The 20,686-nt window shown below is 45.5% G+C and overlaps 1 protein-coding gene across 1 annotated transcript in view; it reads right to left on the reverse strand.

Moving 5' to 3' along the window:
• The window catches only part of LOC130298197 (oocyte zinc finger protein XlCOF7.1-like), a 286,423-nt gene that overhangs the window by 238,150 nt on the left and 27,587 nt on the right, over positions 1 to 20,686 (reverse strand). The window contains exons 2-6 of the mRNA XM_056551114.1: positions 18,375 to 18,522; positions 17,475 to 17,654; positions 15,927 to 16,053; positions 15,779 to 15,843; positions 15,240 to 15,615 (exon numbers count right to left, since the gene is read on the reverse strand). Coding sequence (XP_056407089.1) covers positions 15,240 to 15,615; positions 15,779 to 15,843; positions 15,927 to 16,053; positions 17,475 to 17,654; positions 18,375 to 18,452 — 826 coding nt within the window. The 5' untranslated portion in view covers positions 18,453 to 18,522. The remainder of the gene's footprint in view (positions 1 to 15,239; positions 15,616 to 15,778; positions 15,844 to 15,926; positions 16,054 to 17,474; positions 17,655 to 18,374; positions 18,523 to 20,686) is intronic.

Consider the following 20,686-nt stretch of genomic DNA (forward strand, 5'->3'; position numbering starts at 1 on the left):
CATTCACCCCCCAGCCACCCATCCACCTCTGCCACTGATTCCATTCACCCCCCAGCCACCCATCCACCCCTGCCACTGATTCCATTCACCCCACAGCCACCCATCCACCCCTGCCACTGATTCCATTCACCCAGCAGCCACCCCTGCCACTGATTCCATTCACCCCGCAGCCACCCATCCACCCCTGCCACTGATTCCATTCACCCCCCCAGCCACCCATCCACCTCTGCCACTGATTCCATTCACCCCCCAGCCACCCATCCACCCCTGCCACTGATTCCATTCACCCCACAGCCACCCATCCACCCCTGCCACTGATTCCATTCACCCCCCAGCCACTGATGTAAAATGGACTCTTCATATAAAACATGAAATTACGTGACCACGCCCACTTTTGCAAAACTGTTGTGACTAGTGTAAACCTTGGATCATTCTCATGTAAAACACTTTAAATAACTGATAGAAACTATTTTGTGCCAAAAATAGGGAAAGAGAACAGGAGCATCGCCTTACACGTACCTATGGAGATATTTCAAGACAGATGACTCCAAGAACATCCATCCTCCACAAAGGAGCCCACTCATCTTCCGAAACAGATCGGAAACTGTTTTGGACCTTCAGGCATACTGTGGTGACATCACTAGCAGCGGCCTAGGACATGGCATACTCCATCGGGACGCGTTTGGTCGAGACGCCGCCGGCCAGGACACCGTTTGAAACATTTCCTATGAAACATTGTTTTTCGGCCTTTTGGCTAAGGTCAAGTGTAGTATCTGTTCTTCTCAGTGTTCTAGTCTCTGCCATTGATCTAGGATGGATGCTGCCTGGAGGGGGCAGGTGTACCAGGGCGTTCCGGGGCTGGTTATGAGGAATCAGCTGGACGGCTGCCCCCATGTGACCTGTTTCCTCCGGGTCTCGTCATGAGGTTGGAAGAGTCTAGAGCCAAAGTACTTTAGTAACTCGGGGAGTGGTGACCCTGAGGTGCCGAAACTCACCGAGTGGAAGCACTGACACCATAATCTCTGCACCTTTGGCTCTCACCTCTTTATTTCCTTCTGGTTAGGAAATTTGTATAGATCTGGCAGGATGTCCAGGCAGTATACCTGCACATATTCACTTATTTATTTTTGCCACTGTGTCACTTTTGCGTGTTGTGTGTCCACAAGATTGTCAGGGTGCGGTAGCCCTTCTGGGTGTCCCTTCTGGCGGTCTAGGGGAGGTGTGTGTAGCCATCAGGTTCCGCACCTCCCTGCATAAACACCGGGTATTCCTGCACGGGCAGGGTACCGACCATTATGGGCTCTGCGGGCAGATTCCTTGGCTAACGCCTGGGAGATCCCAGGAGCATTTGTGGTCTCTTAGCAGCTTTGGCGAAAAGGGACATTGAACCTGGAACCTCACAGGAGCCTTTCGTCCCGGAGTGGAAGGGTGAGGTTTGTTGGGGGGGCCTCGATGAAACACAATTGGATATCTTCGCCCGCTTACCAGCCGCAGCAGTGAGATACAAGGAAATCTAAGCAGGTACTAAAACTTTAATTGATCAATTTACAAAAATGGTAAAAGATACTTTACATTGTTTCGCATCACACCCGCACCAGCTCACCACTGAATAACAAACATGTACAGGGTGCGCCATTTATATGGATACACCTTAATGAAATGGGAATGGTTGGTGATATTAACTTCCTGTTTGTGGCACATTAGTATATGTGAGGGGGGGGGGGGGGTACTTTTCAAGATGGGTGGTGACCATGGCGCCATTTTGAAGTCTGCCATTTTGAATCCAACTTTTGTTTTTTCAATAGGTAGAGGGTCATGTGACACATCAAACCTATTGGGAATTTCACAAGAAAAACAATGATGTGCTTGGTATTAACGTAACTTTATTCTTTCATGAGTTATTTACAAGTTTCTGACCACTTATAAAATGTGTTCAATGTGCTGCCCATTGTGTTGGATTGTCAATGCAACCCTCTTCTCTATATACTGCTATATACTACTATATACACCGCAGGAGAAATGCTAGCACAGGCTTCCACTATCTGTATACACTGCTATATACTACTATATACACCGCAGGAGAAATGCTAGCACAGGCTTCCAGTATCTGTATACACTGCTATATACTACTATATACACCGCAGGAGAAATGCTAGCACAGGCTTCCAGTATCCATATACACTGCTATATACTACTATATACACCGCAGGAGAAATGCTAGTACAGGCTTCCAGTATCCGTATACACTGCTATATACTACTATATACACCGCAGGAGAAATGCTAGCACAGGCTTCCAGTATCCGTATACACTACTATATACTACTATATACACCGCAGGAGAAATGCTAGCACAGGCTTCCAGTATCCGTATACACTGCTATATACTACTATATACACCGCAGGAGAAATGCTAGCACAGGCTTCCAGTATCCGTATACACTGCTATATACTACTATATACACCGCAGGAGAAATGCTAGCACAGACTTTAAGTATCCGTATACACTGCTATATACTACTATATACACCGCAGGAGAAATGCTAGCACAGGCTTCCAGTATCCGTATACACTGCTATATACTACTATATACACCGCAGGAGAAATGCTAGCACAGGCTTCCAGTATCCGTATACACTGCTATATACTACTATATACACCGCAGGAGAAATGCTAGCACAGGCTTCCAGTATCTGTATACACTGCTATATACTACTATATACACCGCAGGAGAAATGCTAGCACAGGCTTCCAGTATCCGTAGTTTCAGGTGCTGCACATCTCATATCTTCACAGCATAGAAAATTGCCTTCAGATGACCCCAAAGATAAAAGACTAAGGGGGTCAGATCGGGAGACCTATCCGCTTTCCAGGAAATTGTTCATCTAGGAATGCTCGGACCTGACACCCATAATGTGGTGGTCACCATCTTGCTGGGAAAAACTCAGGGAACGTGCAGCTTCAGTGCATAAAGAGGAAAACACATCATCATGGAGCAATTTCACATATCCAGTTGAATGGCCCCCAAGGTCTCCCTATCTGACCCCCTTAGATTTTTATCTTTGTGGTCATCTGAAGGCAATTTTCTATGCTGTGAAGATACGAGATGTGCAGCACCTGAAACTACGGATACTGGAAGCCTGTGCTAGCATTTCTCCTGCGGTGTATATAGTAGTATATAGCAGTGTATATGGATACTGGAATCCTGTGCTAGCATTTCTCCTGCGGTGTATATAGTAGTATATAGCAGTGTATACGGATGCTGGAAGCCTGTGCTAGCATTTCTCCTGCGGTGTATATAGTAGTATATAGCAGTGTATAAGGATACTGGAAGCCTGTGCTAGCATTTATCCTGCGGTGTATATAGTAGTATATAGCAGTGTATATGGATACTGGAAGCCTGTGCTAGCATTTCTCCTGCGGTGTATATAGTAGTATATAGCAGTGTATACGGATACTGGAAGCCTGTGCTAGCATTTCTCCTGCGGTGTATATAGTAGTATATAGCAGTGTATACGGATACTGGAAGCCTGTGCTAGCATTTCTCCTGCGGTGTATATAGTAGTATATAGCAGTGTATACGGATACTGGAAGCCTGTGCTAGCATTTCTCCTGCGGTGTATATAGTAGTATATAGCAGTGTATATGGATACTGGAAGCCTGTGCTAGCATTTCTCCTGCGGTGTATATAGTAGTATATAGCAGTGTATACGGATACTGGAATCTTGTGCTAGCATTTCTCCTGTGGTGTATATAGTAGTATATAGCAGTGTATACGGATACTGGAAACCTGTGCTAGCATTTCTCCTGTGGTGTATATAGTAGTATATATAGCAGTGTATACAGATACTGGAATCCTGTGCTAGCATTTCTCCTGCAGTGTATATAGTAGTATATAGCAGTATATAGAGAAGAGGGTTGCATTGACAATCCAACACAATGGGCAGCACATTGAACACATTTTATAAGTGGTCAGAAACTTGTAAATAACTCATGAAAGAATAAAGTTACGTTAAAACGTTACGTTTCTTGTGAAATTCCCAATAAGTTTGATGTGTCACATGACCCTCTTCCTATTGAAAAAAAAAAGTTGGATTCAAAATGGCCGACTTCAAAATGGCCGCCATAGTCACCACCCATCTTGAAAAGTTTCCCCCTCACATATACTAATGTGCCACAAACAGGAAGTTATCACCAACCACTCCCATTTTATTAAGGTGTATCCATAGAAATGGCGCACCCTGTAGATTTAAGCCTCACCCAGCACTGAAAGTTTCCTAATATTTGATGAATAAGTAAAACAGCTCCTGTGAAACCAGTTTGAGAACAGTATGGAGGACACAGTCAGGATCGAGGGTTTGCTGCTTTTTAATAGAAGTCCCTTAAAGGGGTACTCTGGTGGAAAACATTTTTTATCAACTGGTGCCAGAAAGTTAAACAGATTTGTAAATTACTTCTATTTAAAAATCTTTATCCTTCTAGTACTTATCAGCTGCTGTTTGCTCCACAGGAAGTTATTTTTGAATTTCTTTTTTTGTCTGTCCACAGTGCTCTCTGCTGAAACCTCTGTCTATGTCAGGAGCTATCCAGAGCAGGATAGGTTTCTATGGGGATTTGCTCCTGCTTTGGACAGTTCCTGACATGGACAGAGGTGTCAGCAGAGAGCACTGTGGACAGACAGAAAAATCAAAAAGAAAAGAACTTCATGTTGAGCATACAGCAGCTGATAAGTACTGGAAGGATTAAGATTTTTAAATAGAAGTAATTTACAAATCTGTTTAACTTTCTGGCACCAGTTGATTAAATTTTTTTTTTTTCACCGGAGTACCCCTTTAATAACAATGCGACAGTGTGACGTGCAGGAGAGCAGACTTCAGGGGCACAGAAGAGCCCCCCACACCCACAGATTGCTTCTCCCCTGTGTGAGTTCTTTGATATCTAATAATTTACAACCTTCCTTGATGCTCCACGCCGTCGCCTCCCTACCTGCGCCTCTGATCTCCACTGATGCCACCAATGATCGGTGATCCCCACCGCATAAAAGTCCCCAGGTACCGGCCGCCATCTTCTCCCCCCGCTCTGCCCGACATCCAGGGGTGGGCAGAGCGGGGGATTTCCATGGTAACCCCCTGTCTTCAACTGCCATTGGTCAGTAGTCATTGCTGACTAATGGCAGGGGATAGGAGGGGATGGCACCACTGCAACCGTGCTCCTATCCCTTAGGATGATTGGGGCTGTCACTGACAGCTCCGATCATCCCTATTTTCCGGGCGATCGGGTAATCAGAGACCCAATCAGCCCGGAATAGCGGCAAATGGCCGATTTGAATTGATCGGCCATTTGCCACGATCGCCGACATGGGGGGGGGGGGGGGGGGGTCTCAGGACCCCCCTGGACGATATGCCGGGATGACTGCTGAACAATATCAGCAGGCTTCGGGGTCCGGTCCCCGGCCTGCGAGCGGCAGGGCCCGGAATTCCCACGGACGTATCCATATGCCCTCAGTCCTTAAGGACTTTAAAACGAGGGCGTATGGATACGACCTCAGTCCGTAAGAGGTTAATAGTCTGTTATGAAAATGGATTCTTGCCTTTGTGAGTTCTTTGATGCCTAACAAGATCTGATTTCTTAGCAAAACATTTCCCACATTCTGGACATGAAAATGGCTTCTCCCCTGTGTGAGTTCTGTGATGCCTAACGATGTTGTTGCTGAGTAAAACATTTCCCACATTCTGAACATAAAAATGGCTTCTCCCCTGTGTGAGTTCTGTGATGTTCAACAAGATGTGATTTCGTATCAAAACATTTTCCACATTCTGAACACGAAAAGGGCTTCTTTTTTGTGTGAGTTCTGTGATGTACTTCAAGATGTGATTTCTTAGTAAAACATTTTCCACATTCTGTACATAAAAATGGCTTCATGCCTTTGCGAGTTCTTTGATGCCTAACAAGAGCTGATTTCTTAGCAAAACATTGCCCACATTCTGGACATGAAAATGGCTTCTCCCCTGTGTGAGTTCTGTGATGTTCAACAAGATGTGATTTCATAGTAAAACATTTCCCGCATTCTGGACATGAAAATGGCTTCTCCCCTGTGTGAGTTCTGTGATGTTCAACAAGATGTGATTTCTTAGGAAAACATTTTCCACATTCTGAACATGAAAATGGCTTCTCCCCTGTGTGAGTTCTGTGATGTTCAACAAGATTTGATTTCGTAGTAAAACATTTTCCACATTCTGAACATGAAAAGGGCTTCTTTCTTGTGTGAGTTCTGTGATGTACTACAAGATCTGATTTATTAATAAAACATTTTCCACATTCTGAACATGAAAATGGCTTCTCTTCTGTGTGATATCTCTGATGTGTAACAAGACCTGATTTAAAAGTAAAACATTTCCCACATTCTGAGCATGAAAATGGCTTCTCCCCTGTGTGAGTTCTTTGATGTCTAAAAAGACGTGATTTGTCAGTAAAATATTTTCCACATTCTGAACATGAAAATGGCTTCTCCCCTGTGTGAGTTCTTTTATGTTGAACAAGATGTGATTTCTTAGTAAAACATTTCCCACATTCTGAGCATGAATATGGTTTCTTTCCTGTATGAGCTCGTTGGTGTCCAGCATCCCTTCTATGACTTTCTTTTGCTGAACATCCTGTGATGAGTGAGAAGACAGGACCTGTATATAAGGATGAGATGACAGATCTTGGCTGTGAAGGGCTGAGGGTGTATCTGGGATAATGGAATGTTCTTCATATGTATCTTGTGTGATATCATCATCTGCTTTATAATCTGAAGATATAAGATTCTCCTCTGATCTCCTGCTACAAGAATCTGCAGAGAATAACACACATTTTATTATCAGTATTAACCCCTTAAAGGGTAGCTCCCACCATCATGATTTTTGATTTCTACCAGGCAGACTTCCCCAGCAGGCACCAAGTCACTGATGCCTGCTGGGGCCGGCACTTCCGCCCTTAGTTCTCCTAACAGGGTGCCTCCAGCTGTTTCACCACTACAACTCCCAGCATGCCCTGACATCTATTGGCTGTCAGGGCATGCTGGGAGTTGTAGTGGTAAAACAACTGGAGGCACCCAGGACAGGAGTTTCATGGGGAAAGAAGTGAGCCAGGAGCCGATGCGGGAGGGACGGGTGCGGGGGAGACTCTTCCTGCCGCTCGGTAAGTAAACCCAAACAACCCCCCCCCCCCGTACCTTGCAGCAGCGCCCCCCATCCCCCCGCACCTTGCAGCAGCGCCCCCCATCCTCCCCGTACCTTGGAGCAGCTCCCCCATCCCCCCCGTACCTTGGAGCAGCTCCCCCCATCCCCCCCGTGCCTTGGAGCAGCTCCCCCCATCCCCCCCGTACCTTGGAGCAGCACTCCCCGCACCTTGCTGGAGCAGCCAACCCCCCACGCCGCCCGCACCTTGCAGCAGGGCCGTCGGCGAGTGCGGGAAGCCGATGCGCAGCCCTGGCTGTTACTGCGCCTGCGCAAAATTTCGACTGATGCCCTGCCGGAATCAGTCGGAATTTTGCAGTGACGTCACTCCGCACTGCATTCGGCCACTATGAGGGCGCCCCCTAGTGGCCGAATTTCAAATTGCTTTTAAAATGTTTTAAAAGCATTTTTTTTTTATAAAAGTATATTAGAGATATGTTGTAGTACTTAAGTACTACAACATATCAAAAAAAATTTCATGACAGTGCCCATTTAACGACCCAGGACCTTTAAACTACTGCATTTGTCATTCTTCCTCCTCTCCTTAGAGCCATAACTCTTATTTTCCCGTATACAGAGCCGCTTGAGAACTTGTTTTTTGGAGGGACAAATCTTACTTTGTAATAACACTTTTTTTATTGTGTCCTAAAATGTACGACAAAACCAAAATAATACTATTTGTGAGGAAAATGGAAAAAAAAACACTTTTGCTATTTTTGTGGGGTTTTGTCTTAGAAATGACATCTTCTCTTTATTCTGAGGTAAATACGATAAGTTTTACTATTATACTTTTTACAAAATGAGTTATTCTTAAAATTGCCGTATTCTGACCCCTATAACTCTTATTTTTCCGTATACTGGGATGGATGAGGAGGATTTTTTTGCGCTGTGATTTGTAGTTTTTATCAGGACCATTACCCATCATATATCTGACTTTCTGATAACTTTTTTCAGATACCCGGTATATGATGGGCCCAAAATCAGCATTTTTGTTGTTTGGTAATGTTTTACGTTTATGATGTTCATCATGCGGAATCATAAACATTATGGGGGAGATTTATTAAAACCTGTGCAGAGGAAAAGTTGCCCAGTTGCCCATAGCAACCAATCAGATCGCTGCTTTCACTTTGCAGAGGTTAAAAATGAAAGAAGCCATCTGATTGGTTGCTATGGGCAACTGGGTAACTTTTCCTCTGGACAGATTTTAAAAAAATCTCCCCCTATATTTGAATACATAAAAATAAAGGGAACACGTAACCAACACAATGTAACTCCAAGTCACTGACACTTGTGTGAAATCCCACTGTCCACTCAGGAAGAACACTGACAATCAATTTCACATGGAACAGACAACAGGTGGAAATTATAGGCAATTAGCAAGACCCAATAAAGGAGTGGTTCTGCAGGTGGTGACCACAGACCACTTCTCCTTTCCTATGCTTCCTGGCTGATGTTTTGGTCACTTTATTTATTTATATATATTATATCTATATATATATATATATATATATATATATATATATATATATATATCTATATCTATATATATATATATATATATATATATATATATATATATATATATTTTTTTTTTTTTTTTTTTATTAACCCCTTAAGGACGCAGGGTTTTTCCATTTTTATATTTTCATTTTTTCCTCATCACCTTCTAAAAATCAAACGCTTTCAATTTTCACATAAAATTCCATATGATGACTTACTTTTTGCGCCACCAATTCTACTTTGCAGTGACAAAAAAATCCACGGCAAAATGGAAAAAAAATTAATTGTGCCACAAAATTTAAGAAAAAAATGCCATTTTGTAACTTTTGGGGGCTTCCGTTTCTACGCAGTGCATTTTTCGGGAAAAATGACTCCTTTTTATTCTGTAGGTCCATACGGTTAAAATGATCCCCTTCTTATATAGGTGATTTTGTCGCACTTCTGGAAAAAATCATAACTACATGCAGGAAAATGTATATTTTAAAAATTGTCCTTTTCTGACCCCTATAACTTTTTATTTTTCCACGTATGGGGTGGTATGAGGGCTCATTTTTTGCACCGTAATCTGAAGTTTTTATCGGTACCAGTTTTGTATTGATCGAACTTTTTGATTGCTTTTTATTAATTTTTTCATGATATAAAAAGTGAACAAAAATACGCTATTTTGGACTTTGGAATTTTTTTTGCGCGTACGCCATTGACCGTGCGGTTTAAGTAACAATATATTTTTATAACTCGGACATTTCTGCACGCGGCGATACCACATATGTTTATTTTTATTTACTCTGGATTTTTTTTATGGGAAAAGGGGGTGATTCAAACTTTTATTAGGGAAGGGGTTAAAAGGGGTTATTTTTTGCAGTGTTAAAGCTATAACACGGCACACACTGATCTTTTACACTGATCCCAGCAAAGCCATAGGTTTGCATGGATCAGTGTTATAGGCGGTCGATTGCTCAAGCCTGTATCTCAGGCTTGGAGCAATCGCCGATTGGACGCGACGGAGCAAGGTAAGGGGTCCTCCGCTTGCGTCCTAGCTGATCAGGACATCGCGATTTTATCGCGATGGTCCCGATCAGCCCAACTGAGCTGCAGGGAAGCTTTCACTTTCATTTTAGACACGGCGATCAACTTTGGTCGCCGCATCTAAAGGGTTAATAGTAAGCGGCACAATGATCAGTGCCGCATGCTATTTGGTCCAGGGTCCCGGCTATCATTAGCCACCGGGACCGACCCGGTATGAAGCGGGGTCACGGCGTGACCCCGTTTTAAATACCGGGATCGGGTGTAGGGCGTACAGGTATGCCCTGCGTCCTTAAGAGGTTAAGCAATTTTTAATAAACAGTAAATATAAAACAAAATGATACAGTGGAACAAGATGCATAAGAGCATAGGCAGAGAACATGGCATCTCAGAGAATGTAAAGAGCGCATAAAGCTTCTTCACCCAGGTACCATAATCCCTATAATATAAATCCCTCCTCCCCCAAACGAAAAGTAGAAAAGAGCATAGTCTCTCAACGTCCTTGAAAAGTGCACTAAGGCATCTTAGGAGAAATTGACATCGGTCACTGCGCAGTCATCATCTGGTAAGAATTAGGTGTTGTCGAATGGGAGACAGAGTTACCACATGCCTCCCCCAGACCCAAACCATGTAGACAAGCATAAAGTGCAGCTCCTCGCTATGGGAGCCTCACTCGGACCCTGCTGGTGCTCCTCTGACTCCCAGGGCATCCAAACCGAGAGCCATAGTGCTCAAAATAAATGGTCAGCCTGTATTCAGTATTATGTATCTGGAAATCTTAGCACCCCTAGAGAACCTCTCAGAGATTCCACATTGTACCATGTGGTTGTATCTAAATGGTCGTACAATCTCAACGATCCCCCGAGAGTCAAAGTGAGCAACAAGAAAGGATTTCCATTTTTGGGAAAAAACGTTTAGTGACAGTTGCTGAAGGTCTCTCGGCATCTAAGTGATCTACGTCTAGAAGCGATTTCAATTGGGCAATCAGCATAGGCAAATCTGGAGTGGTAGTATCTAACCATTTAGACAATGCATGGCAACTAAATGGACTATATGGACAAACCGAGGAAACCTCTCCTCCCCTTCCCCTCCTCCCTCCGGTGGGCGCAATTGGTGAAATAGGAGCGATTGTGGTGTAAAAGTGAACCGCACCTTCCAATGATCCCATATATACGATTGTATGAGACGCCAGTATATCGCTGAGTGTGAGCACTCCCAGATGCCATGATACATGTTTGTAAGTGGGGTACTTCATTTAGGGCAATGAGTGATCCTATCTGGGAAGTTATGGGAGGGCAAGATGTTGAAGCCATATAGGGCAGCGTGAGCGACCTTGAAGTATGTCTCCCTTCACCTCTCATCGATAACATTTTTCCGTACAGATGCCCACCCGCTCAACACTACGTCAGTAATGTTTGTGTCCCGTGTCCATCTTTCCCACGTCCGAAATACATGTTTATGATCAAGTTTTAGGAAGCGGTTACGGAAGGCTGCGTACAGGTCAGAGATCGACCTTCTCTGGGGTTCATTGCCTATAATGTCATCTAAAATGTGGTTTGGGGCTTCCTTCGACAGATTTCGATATCTAGACAAACAAAAGACATTACATGATTGGCATAATAAGTGTGGGACAGGGGGAGGTCAAACACACAGAGCATTTCTCCAGGGTTGAGCCATCTATGGTCATCACTACGAATCAGTTGCTCCACCATCCGAGCCCCTCTAGAAAGCTACCATTTCAACCACAGAGAAGATTTACCCTGCAGGAATTCTGGGTGGTCAAGCAAGGGCATCCTTTTGGATACCAGAAACGGAAGGCTAAAAACTTTTCGCACTTCCTTCCACGTCACTATGGTATCTCGCAGTAGCACTGAGCCCCTGATCCCTACCCGAAGTATAGCTTATGAAGCGTGAAGCAGTGTCGGTAGAGACCATGGGGCGGCCAGTGCTGTTTCCACCGCTAGATTGGAGAAGTAGTCAGAGGAGTGCAGCCAATCAAGTGCTTGGCGAAACAAGCCAAATTATAGCCACTGATGTTTGGGAAATTAACTACCCCTCAACCTTGCTAAGCATGAGCTTCTGTAAAGCTATGCGCGGGAGCTTGCCTTGCCATAGGAAGCATTAAAAGGCTGGGTTGAGGCGTCTAATATCATCATGCCGAAGTAGAAGTGGGAGAGTTTGCAAGGGGTACAACAAGTGGGGGAAACTAATCATTTTAAAGAGATGGCATCTACCCAGGAAAGATAAGGGCAAGGGCTCCCAGCGCTTCATCTCCACAAAAATACGCTGAAAGAGGGGTGTGTAGTTGAGTGAATAGAGCATGTCTAGATACATTATGGAAGAAGAGGCCACTGTAGCACCCAAGGCATTTGCATCAAGAAGCCACCTGGGAGGAGTCGCACCCACAGGCAGTAGCATACTCTTGGTGGCATTGACCCTGTAGCCCGTGAAGCTTCCGGCATGAAATAGAAAGTTCAGAATTTTAGGGACAGCCTCCTTGGGGTGGTTAGGTAAAGTAATACATCATCGGCACACATGGACAATTTGATCTCCTGGGTGCCCACGGCTATACCCCTGTAGATATCAGAGGAGATCAAATAGCGGGCCAGAGGTTCAATCGCCAGATCAAACAATAAAGGCGATAAGGGACAACCCTGACGTGTTCCTTTCGCTAACTGGAGGGGAGTGGATAAGATGCCTGGGGTATGTACCCTAGCCCTGAGACCATCACATAGGCCGTCTATAAAGGAGCTAAATCGACCTACAATCCCAAACGTTGTCAGGACCAGCCGCAGCCAGTCAAACCGAACATTGTTAAAAGCTTTTTCAGCATCCAAAGCAAACAATGTGGGTTGGGTTGCTGTCTGGGACTGGCCCCAAACACTGTCCAGTACTGCCAGTACCCTGCTAATGTTCACGAACCCCACTTGATGGTCACCAACAAGGGAAGGTAAAAATCTAGCCAGGCGATCTGCCAGGATCTTAGATAATAACTTCACATCCTGGTTGATCAGAGTGATAAGAACCAGGTTCTAAAGGGTCCTTGTCAGGCTTGGGGAGTACCTTATTATATGCTAGTTTTGCAGCCGGAGAGTGTACGCCTGTGCAATTTTGTTAAAATATGCCATAAGGGGGAAACAACCTGATCAATCAGGGGTTTGTAAAACTTGCCAGGATAGCCGTCTGGCCCTGGCGCTTTCCCATTTGCCACAGCGCGTATACTAGTGGCTACTTCTTCCATTGGAACATCGCGTTGAGCTCCTGCTGCTGCTCATCAGATAAAGATGGTAGGGGGAGCCCCTCCAGAAACCGCGCCCCTTCCTCAGAGCGGGGGGAGAAGAATAGAGAGCAGCATAGTAGGAGTCCAGGACGCCATTAACTGAGTGCGGCTCATGCGTTACTTGCTCCGTTGAGTCACGCAACGCCAGTACATGCACAGGCATGCGTGACTCCTTCACTATAAGCGCTAGCAATCGTCCCGCCTTATTTCCCTGCCAATACATAACTACTTCAAAGTGAGACTTACGGATTCTCTCTTTCCTATCCAACCAGAGTTCATACAAGGATTTTGCTGCCTGCCACTTGAGTTTATGATCTACGGTGGGGGACTCTAAAAAGTAGGAGTAAGCTTCCGCTAAGGCTGCGCTTGCCATTGCATGACCCTCCAGAGTATTCCTATAACACATAATTTTATCCCTTAGCAGTTTCCCAGTACAGAGAGGGATTGTCAATGTGGGATGCATTGTCCGTTTGAAATTCCAGCCGCCACCCCGGGGAAGGCTTAGAAAAGATTAATCTTTTGTTAAATAAGACAAAAACCGCCACAAGATGTCAGAACCCTTTGTGCATGATGGCAGGAGCTCCAAGACCACCAGTGCATGATCCGAAATGACCAGGTCCCGTATGTCCACTTCTCCCAAGCGAGAGCACACAAGGGGACTGACTAGGAAATGGTCAATGCGAGACCATGAACCCTGTACGTGTGAGAAGTGCCGCCAAGAGTCTATCAATCCCGTCTGTGTCAGGAAAGGAGGGAGGACCCTGTCACTCTGATGTGGGATGGTAGATATGTGAGCTGAGCGTCTATGATCTATTCACTGTATTTAAGTCCCCACCCAGGATGGTGTGCGCTCCATTAGAGCTATTGACTGTATCTGCTAAAGATGCAAAGAAGGAAGAGTTATCACCACTAGGAGCATAAACATTATAAACGTGATATGTGGTACCATTATGGACTAGTTGAAAATGAGAAAAACACCCCTCGTCATCCCTTTCGTGTGAGAGAATGTGGTACAAGAAAGACTTGTGAAGCAACGTTACAACTCCCGATTTGCCGTCCGCCACTGGGCTGCCAAACACCTTGCCCACCCACAACTTCTGCATCTCTGAAAATCCTGCTCCGTTAGATGTGTTTCCTGGAGAGGGACCATGTCCGGACGCAGGCGTTTCAAAAAGCGCAGAATTTTCATGCATTTTTGAAAGGAGCATAAACCCTTAACATTCCACGTCACCAACTTACACATGGTCCCCCGGGGGGCAAGAGAGAGCAGCGGGGAACATATACTGAGGAGACAATAGCTATAAGGGTGAGGAGAGCATGATAGACAAGAGGACCAAAGATGGGTGAAGGCGAGGAGGAAACATTGGATGGAACCAGAAATACAAGGAAGGTAAAACAGAAAAGGATCTGACATCATGAGAAGAATATGGGGGGGAGGGGCAAAAACACAGAAACAAACAAAGACAACCCGAAAGAGGGCAAGAACAGAAAAATAAAAATCCCCGGACGGACCAATACCCAGAATAGAATAGGGGCGGCCATAAATTGGGTAAAGGACTCTACTTTTTTCGGACATGTGGGCGGCTAGAACTCCCACCCCAGACCCCCAACATAAACCAATCAACTGGGCTTAAACAAAAGGGGAAGAATATACACGTAAAGAGGGGCCTCCAGGGGAATCCTACAGCAACTATAACTAGATGGGTACCTATAGGAAGGGGATCCCTCAGTGAAACACGGGGAAACTCATGACCGGAGGAGATTACCCAACCACTACCCTTAAACAGCAAGAATAGAACAAAATCGGGAAATCCCTAGAAGGAACCGTAGAGGTGTGGTGTAACAGAACCATTCGCACAGAAGAACAACAAATGGCATTACATACGTTACAGTGAATAATAAATGACAATAAACCCCTAAACCACAGTGTAAAATGATCCCCTGGGACAGTTAAAGAGGTGCCTCATGGGCCAACAGGAATTAAAACGATTCAAGAGTGGCACATCCCCCACATTAAGTCTATGGGAGCGGGCGTGATGGCCTTGTACACATAGGGATATTTCTTGTCCATATTCCAGCTGTAGTATCACATTAGTTTGCATTTTGGCTGAATAGAAGAATATACAGGAAGAGACAGGACAGAGAGATTAGAGAATTCTACACAATTATTACAGCAGAAGAATCTGTGACGCTTCTCTATATTAAGTTGTTACTACTCACCTGGGCGGTTACCTGTAGGAACGTCCTCCTTATACTGCTCATCACCACTCACATCTGTCTCTTCTTCTTTCTTTATGTTTGTAGCATTAATATTGTTCAGATCTTTCCCTGTAGGAATGTCCTCCTTATACTGCTCATCACCGCTCACATCTGTCTCTTCTTCCTTCATATCTGTAGTATTAATATTGTTCAGATCTTTTCCTGTTGGAATGTCCTCCTTATACTGCTCATCACCGCTCACATCTGTCTCTTCTTCTTCCTTCATATCTGTAGCATTAATATTGTTCAGATCTTTTCCTGTTGGAATGTCCTCCTTATACTGCTCATCACCGCTCACATCTGTCTCTGGAGCATTAATATTGTTCGGATCTTCACCCTGATTCATAAGATGTGGAAGAAATATAGTAAACGTCATTAGACAGTAGAAGTCACGTGGGAGATTATAGATGAGCAAGAGATGAGGAGTCATGGAGGGTGAGGGGACTGACCACAAGAGCTTCACAGCCCTTCTACAGATCATAGGGAATATCTCCATCTACCTGATCATCCTGTGGAAGAAGAGGACGGGGACACCTCTCTGGTGCTGTTCTCTTACTGGATCTGACTGTAGGGAACACATACAGAGACTGAATTCATTCTTTACATACAAATAATGAGAGGACGTGTGTATATAGTCATGTCTATTACCTGGTGATGTGAGGGGCTGCTGATCCTCCATCATGACCTGATCCTTGTACTGATCCTTGTGTCCTTCTACATACTCCCACTCCTCCATGGAGAAATAGACCGCCACGTCCTGACACCTTATAGGAACCTGACACATAATGATACAGTCATCACCCCGACCCCTCCAGTGGTGTTACTGTATAATGTCCCAGCATTCCCAGCAGTGTCACCTCTCCAGTCATCACCAGACCCCTCCATTACTGTATAATGTCCCAGCAGTGTCACCTCTCCAGTCATCACCAGACCCCTCCATTACTGTATAATGTCCCAGCAGTGTCACCTCTCCAGACATCACCAGACCCCTCCATTACTGTATAATGTCCCAGCATTCCCAGCAGTGTCACCTCTCCAGTCATCACCAGACCCCTCCATTACTGTATAATGTCCCAGCAGTGTCACCTCTCCAGTCATCACCAGACCCCTCCATTACTGTATAATGTCCCAGCAGTGTCACCTCTCCAGTCATCACCAGACCCCTCCATTACTGTATAATGTCCCAGCAGTGTCACCTCTCCAGTCATCACCAGACCCCCTCCATTACTGTATAATGTCCAAGCAGTGTCACCTCTCCAGTCATCCCCAGACCCCTCCATTACTGTATAATGTCCCAGCAGTGTCACCTCTCCAATCATCACCAGACCCCTCCATTACTGTATAATGTCCCAGCAGTGTCACCTTTCCAGTCATCACCAGACCCCTCCATTACTGTATAATGTCCCAGCAGTGTCACCTCTCCAGTCATCACCAGACCCCTCCATTACTGTATAATGTCCCAGCAGTGTCACCTCTCCAGTCATCACCAGACCCCTCCATTACTGTATAATGTCCCAGCAGTGTCACCTCTCCAGTCATCACCAGACCCCTCCATTACTGTATAATGTCCCAGCAGTGTCACCTCTCCAGTCATCACCAGACCCCTCCATTACTGTATAATGTCCCAGCAGTGTCACCTCTCCAGTCATCACCAGACCCCTCCATTACTGTATAATGTCCCAGCAGTGTCACCTCTCCAGTCATCACCAGACCCCTCCATTACTGTATAATGCCCCAGCAGTGTCACCTCTCCAGTCATCACCAGACCCCTCCATTACTGTATAATGCCCCAGCAGTGTCACCTCTCCAGTCATCACCAGACCCCTCCATTACTGTATAATGCCCCAGCAGTGTCACCTCTCCAGTCATCACCAGACCCCTCCATTACTGTATAATGTCCCAGCAGTGTCACCTCTCCAGTCATCATCAGACCCCTCCATTACTGTATAATGTCCCAGCAGTGTCACCTCTCCAGTCATCACCAGACCTCTCCATTACTGTATAATGTCCCAGCAGTGTCACCTCTCCAGTCATCACCAGACCCCTCCATTACTGTATAATGTCCCAGCAGTGACACCTCTCCAGTCATCACCAGACCCCTCCATTACTGTATAATGTCCCAGCATTCCCAGCAGTGTCACCTCTCCAGTCATCACCAGACCCCTCCATTACTGTATAATGTCCCAGCAGGGTCACCTCTCCAGTCAGCAGCTCCATCATCTTGTTGATGAGTTCTAGGATCTTCTGTTCATCCATTTCCTCATGTATCAGGGAGTGAGGTGGGGGCCCCGGGATTGGGCTTAGGGTTCTTCCCCATCCTTCACACACAGGGGCCCGACAGCGCCCACTAGAGGACTTCTTCACTACTGTGTAATCCTGTGTATGGAGAGACACATTAATATCACTACATACATTCCCAGAATCCCTCACCTCTCCAGTCATATCCATCTGTTAATACATAGATAAGAATGAGGTCATGTGACATCACTCCCAGAATCCCTCACCTCTGCAGTCATATCCATCTGTTATTACATAGATAAGAATGAGGTCATGTAACATCACTCCCAGAATCCCTCACCTCTCCAGTCATATCCATCTGTTATTACATAGATAAGAATGAGGTCATGTGACATCACTCCCAGAATCCCTCACCTCTCCAGTCATATCCATCTGTTATTCCATAGATAAGAATGAGGTCATGTGACATCACTCCCAGAATCCCTCACCTCTCCAGTCATATCCATCTGTTATTACATAGATAAGAATGAGATCATGTGACATCACTCCCAGAATCCCTCACCTCTACAGTCATATCCATCTGTCATTACATAGATAAGAATTAGGTCATGTGACATCACTTCCAGAATCCCTCACCTCTCCAGTCATATCCATCTGTTATTACATAGATAAGAATGAGGTCATGTGACATCACTCCCAGAATCCCTCACCTCTCCAGTCATATCCATCTGTTATTACATAGATAAGAATGAGGTCATGTGACATCACTCCCAGAATCCCTCACCTCTCCAGTCATATCCATCTGTTATTACATAGATAAGAATGAGGTCATGTGACATCACTCCCAGAATCCCTCACCTCTCCAGTAAGCCGGAAGAGTATCTGTAGGGTGAGGTTTATGATCCTGTCGGCCATCTTGTTCCTGTCTCTCTCCATGGTTGATGGGTCATCCAGGAGAATTCTCTTATATAGAAGATATCAGCAGAGGATCCTGGATTGGAGAAACCTGAAGGGAAGAAGAGGGGATGATGATAAACCGCACCAGATTCTATGGAGAAATAAAATCCATTTCCTGGAGATAATCTGGGGAAACATCTGAGGAGACATTATAGGAGTTTTCAGATTTCTCTATAAAACAAAATCCATTGTCCGAGGGCTGTAAAATAAGAGACTAGAGCGCACTCCCCTCTCCCGTCCAGTGGTGGCGCTCTGGTCCTCCAGGTCTTCTGAGGTCGCTCTCCCTGCTCTGCTGAAGACGTTGTGAATCCATTTCTCCTAATCTCTGAGGCTGCGGTGTATTCAGAACGTCTTCATCAGAGCAGGGAGAAGAATAGAGGGATTCAATATGACATTGTCCAATGAAGAATAGTGAAATGTGTCCACTAGGGGGCACAATATACATCACAATTACATCAGGATTTTATGTGAATTGTGATATGTCCCCCCGGAAGAACCTGCTATTACCTGCAGCAGAGGCCGAGCATCATATACCGTTACACACGCAGGGTCTGAGCCACCACCGGAGTCAGTGTTTCCCAAGCAGGGTGCCTCCAGCTGTTACAGCATTTGGCTGTCAGGGCATGCTGGGAGTTGTAGTTTTACAACAGCTGGAGGCACGCTGGTTTGGAAACACTGTCTATAGTAATAATAGGGGCGCGGGAGAAACTTAAAAAACCTGATGCTTACATAGTCCTGTATGGAAGAAGTGGCTGATACCCGGAGAAAAGAGACTGACCAGGTGACAGGATGGGCGGGTAAGTGACCTATGTCTAAGCCACGCCCACCTACATTATTTTATTACATAAATGGGATATAAACTTATTAGGGGAGGGGCTTCTATTACAAACCCTGAATAACGCTCTGCCATAGTGATCAGTGTTATCGGTGCTCGTAGGGTTGCCACCTTTCCCTCAGAAAAATACCGGTCATGGGTGTGGCTATGTGAGGGTGGAGCTACAAAAGGGGAGGGGCCAGATTGCACAGGGGCTGAGGGATTAGGGGTTTAAGAAATGGCATGGGGGATGGGAGGGGGGGGTTTAAGAAATGGCATGGGGGATGGGAGGGGGGGGTTTAAGAAATGGCATAGGGGATTGGAGGGATACAATATATATGCGGGGGGAATTTTCCTATATCGCACAAAAAAAATTACATTTAGAGAATACCTACCAAAACCCTATTTATGCCAGCGGTGGCGGTAGTGGTGGTGCGCGACAGCAACGCTGGCTCTCTCTGATGACAAGTGACGTCCCCCAGCGCAACGTCAGATAAACAGGCTAATCAGACAGTATCACACATGACAGGATTAGATGCACAGGCTCAGCAGACAGTATCACACATAACAGGATTAGATACACAGGCTCAGCAGACAGTATCACACATGACAGGATTAGATGCACAGGCTCAGCAGACAGTATCACACATAACAGGATTAGATACACAGGCTCAGCAGACAGTATCACACATGACAGATTTGGATATACAGGCTCAGCTCACAGTATCACACATGACAGGATTAGATACACAGGCTCAGCTCACAGTATCACACATGACAGGCTTAGATACACAGGCTCAGCAGACAGTATCGCACATGACAGGATTAGATACAGAGCGCAGCAGATAGTTTCACACATTAAAACATTAAATCAGTGTTTCCCAACCAGGGTGCCTCCAGCTATTGCAAAACTACAACTCCCAGCATGCCCGGACAGCCAAAGGCTGTCTGGGCATGCTGGGAGTAATAGTTTTGCAACAGCTGGAGGCACCCTGGTTGGGAAACACTGCATTAAATACACAATTTTGCAGAGAGGTCTCACCAGTCTCTTGTCTTCACTTTCTCCTTTCCCCGGGCGGCTCCAGGTTAAGGAATGTCCGGGGCTGAGGAGGAATGGGGTGGGCAATTATTTATCCCATGGGGCCACATGAGAAACTAAAAATATTGTGGAGGGCCGGGTAGTTTTTCCCCAGATTAGGCAGCATAGTTGTCCCCCAGATTAGGCAGCATAGTTGTCCCCCAGATTAGGAGCATAGTTGTCCCCCAGATTAGGCAGCATAGTTGTCCCCCAGATTAGGCAGCATAGTTGTCCCCCAGATTAGGCAGCATAGTTGTCCCCCAGATTAGGCAGCATAGTTGTCCCCCAGATTAGGCAGCATAGTTGTCCCCCAGATTAGGC

The sequence above is a fragment of the Hyla sarda genome (assembly GCF_029499605.1).
Source record: "Hyla sarda isolate aHylSar1 chromosome 1 unlocalized genomic scaffold, aHylSar1.hap1 SUPER_1_unloc_4, whole genome shotgun sequence".
Taxonomy (NCBI): domain Eukaryota; kingdom Metazoa; phylum Chordata; class Amphibia; order Anura; family Hylidae; genus Hyla; species Hyla sarda.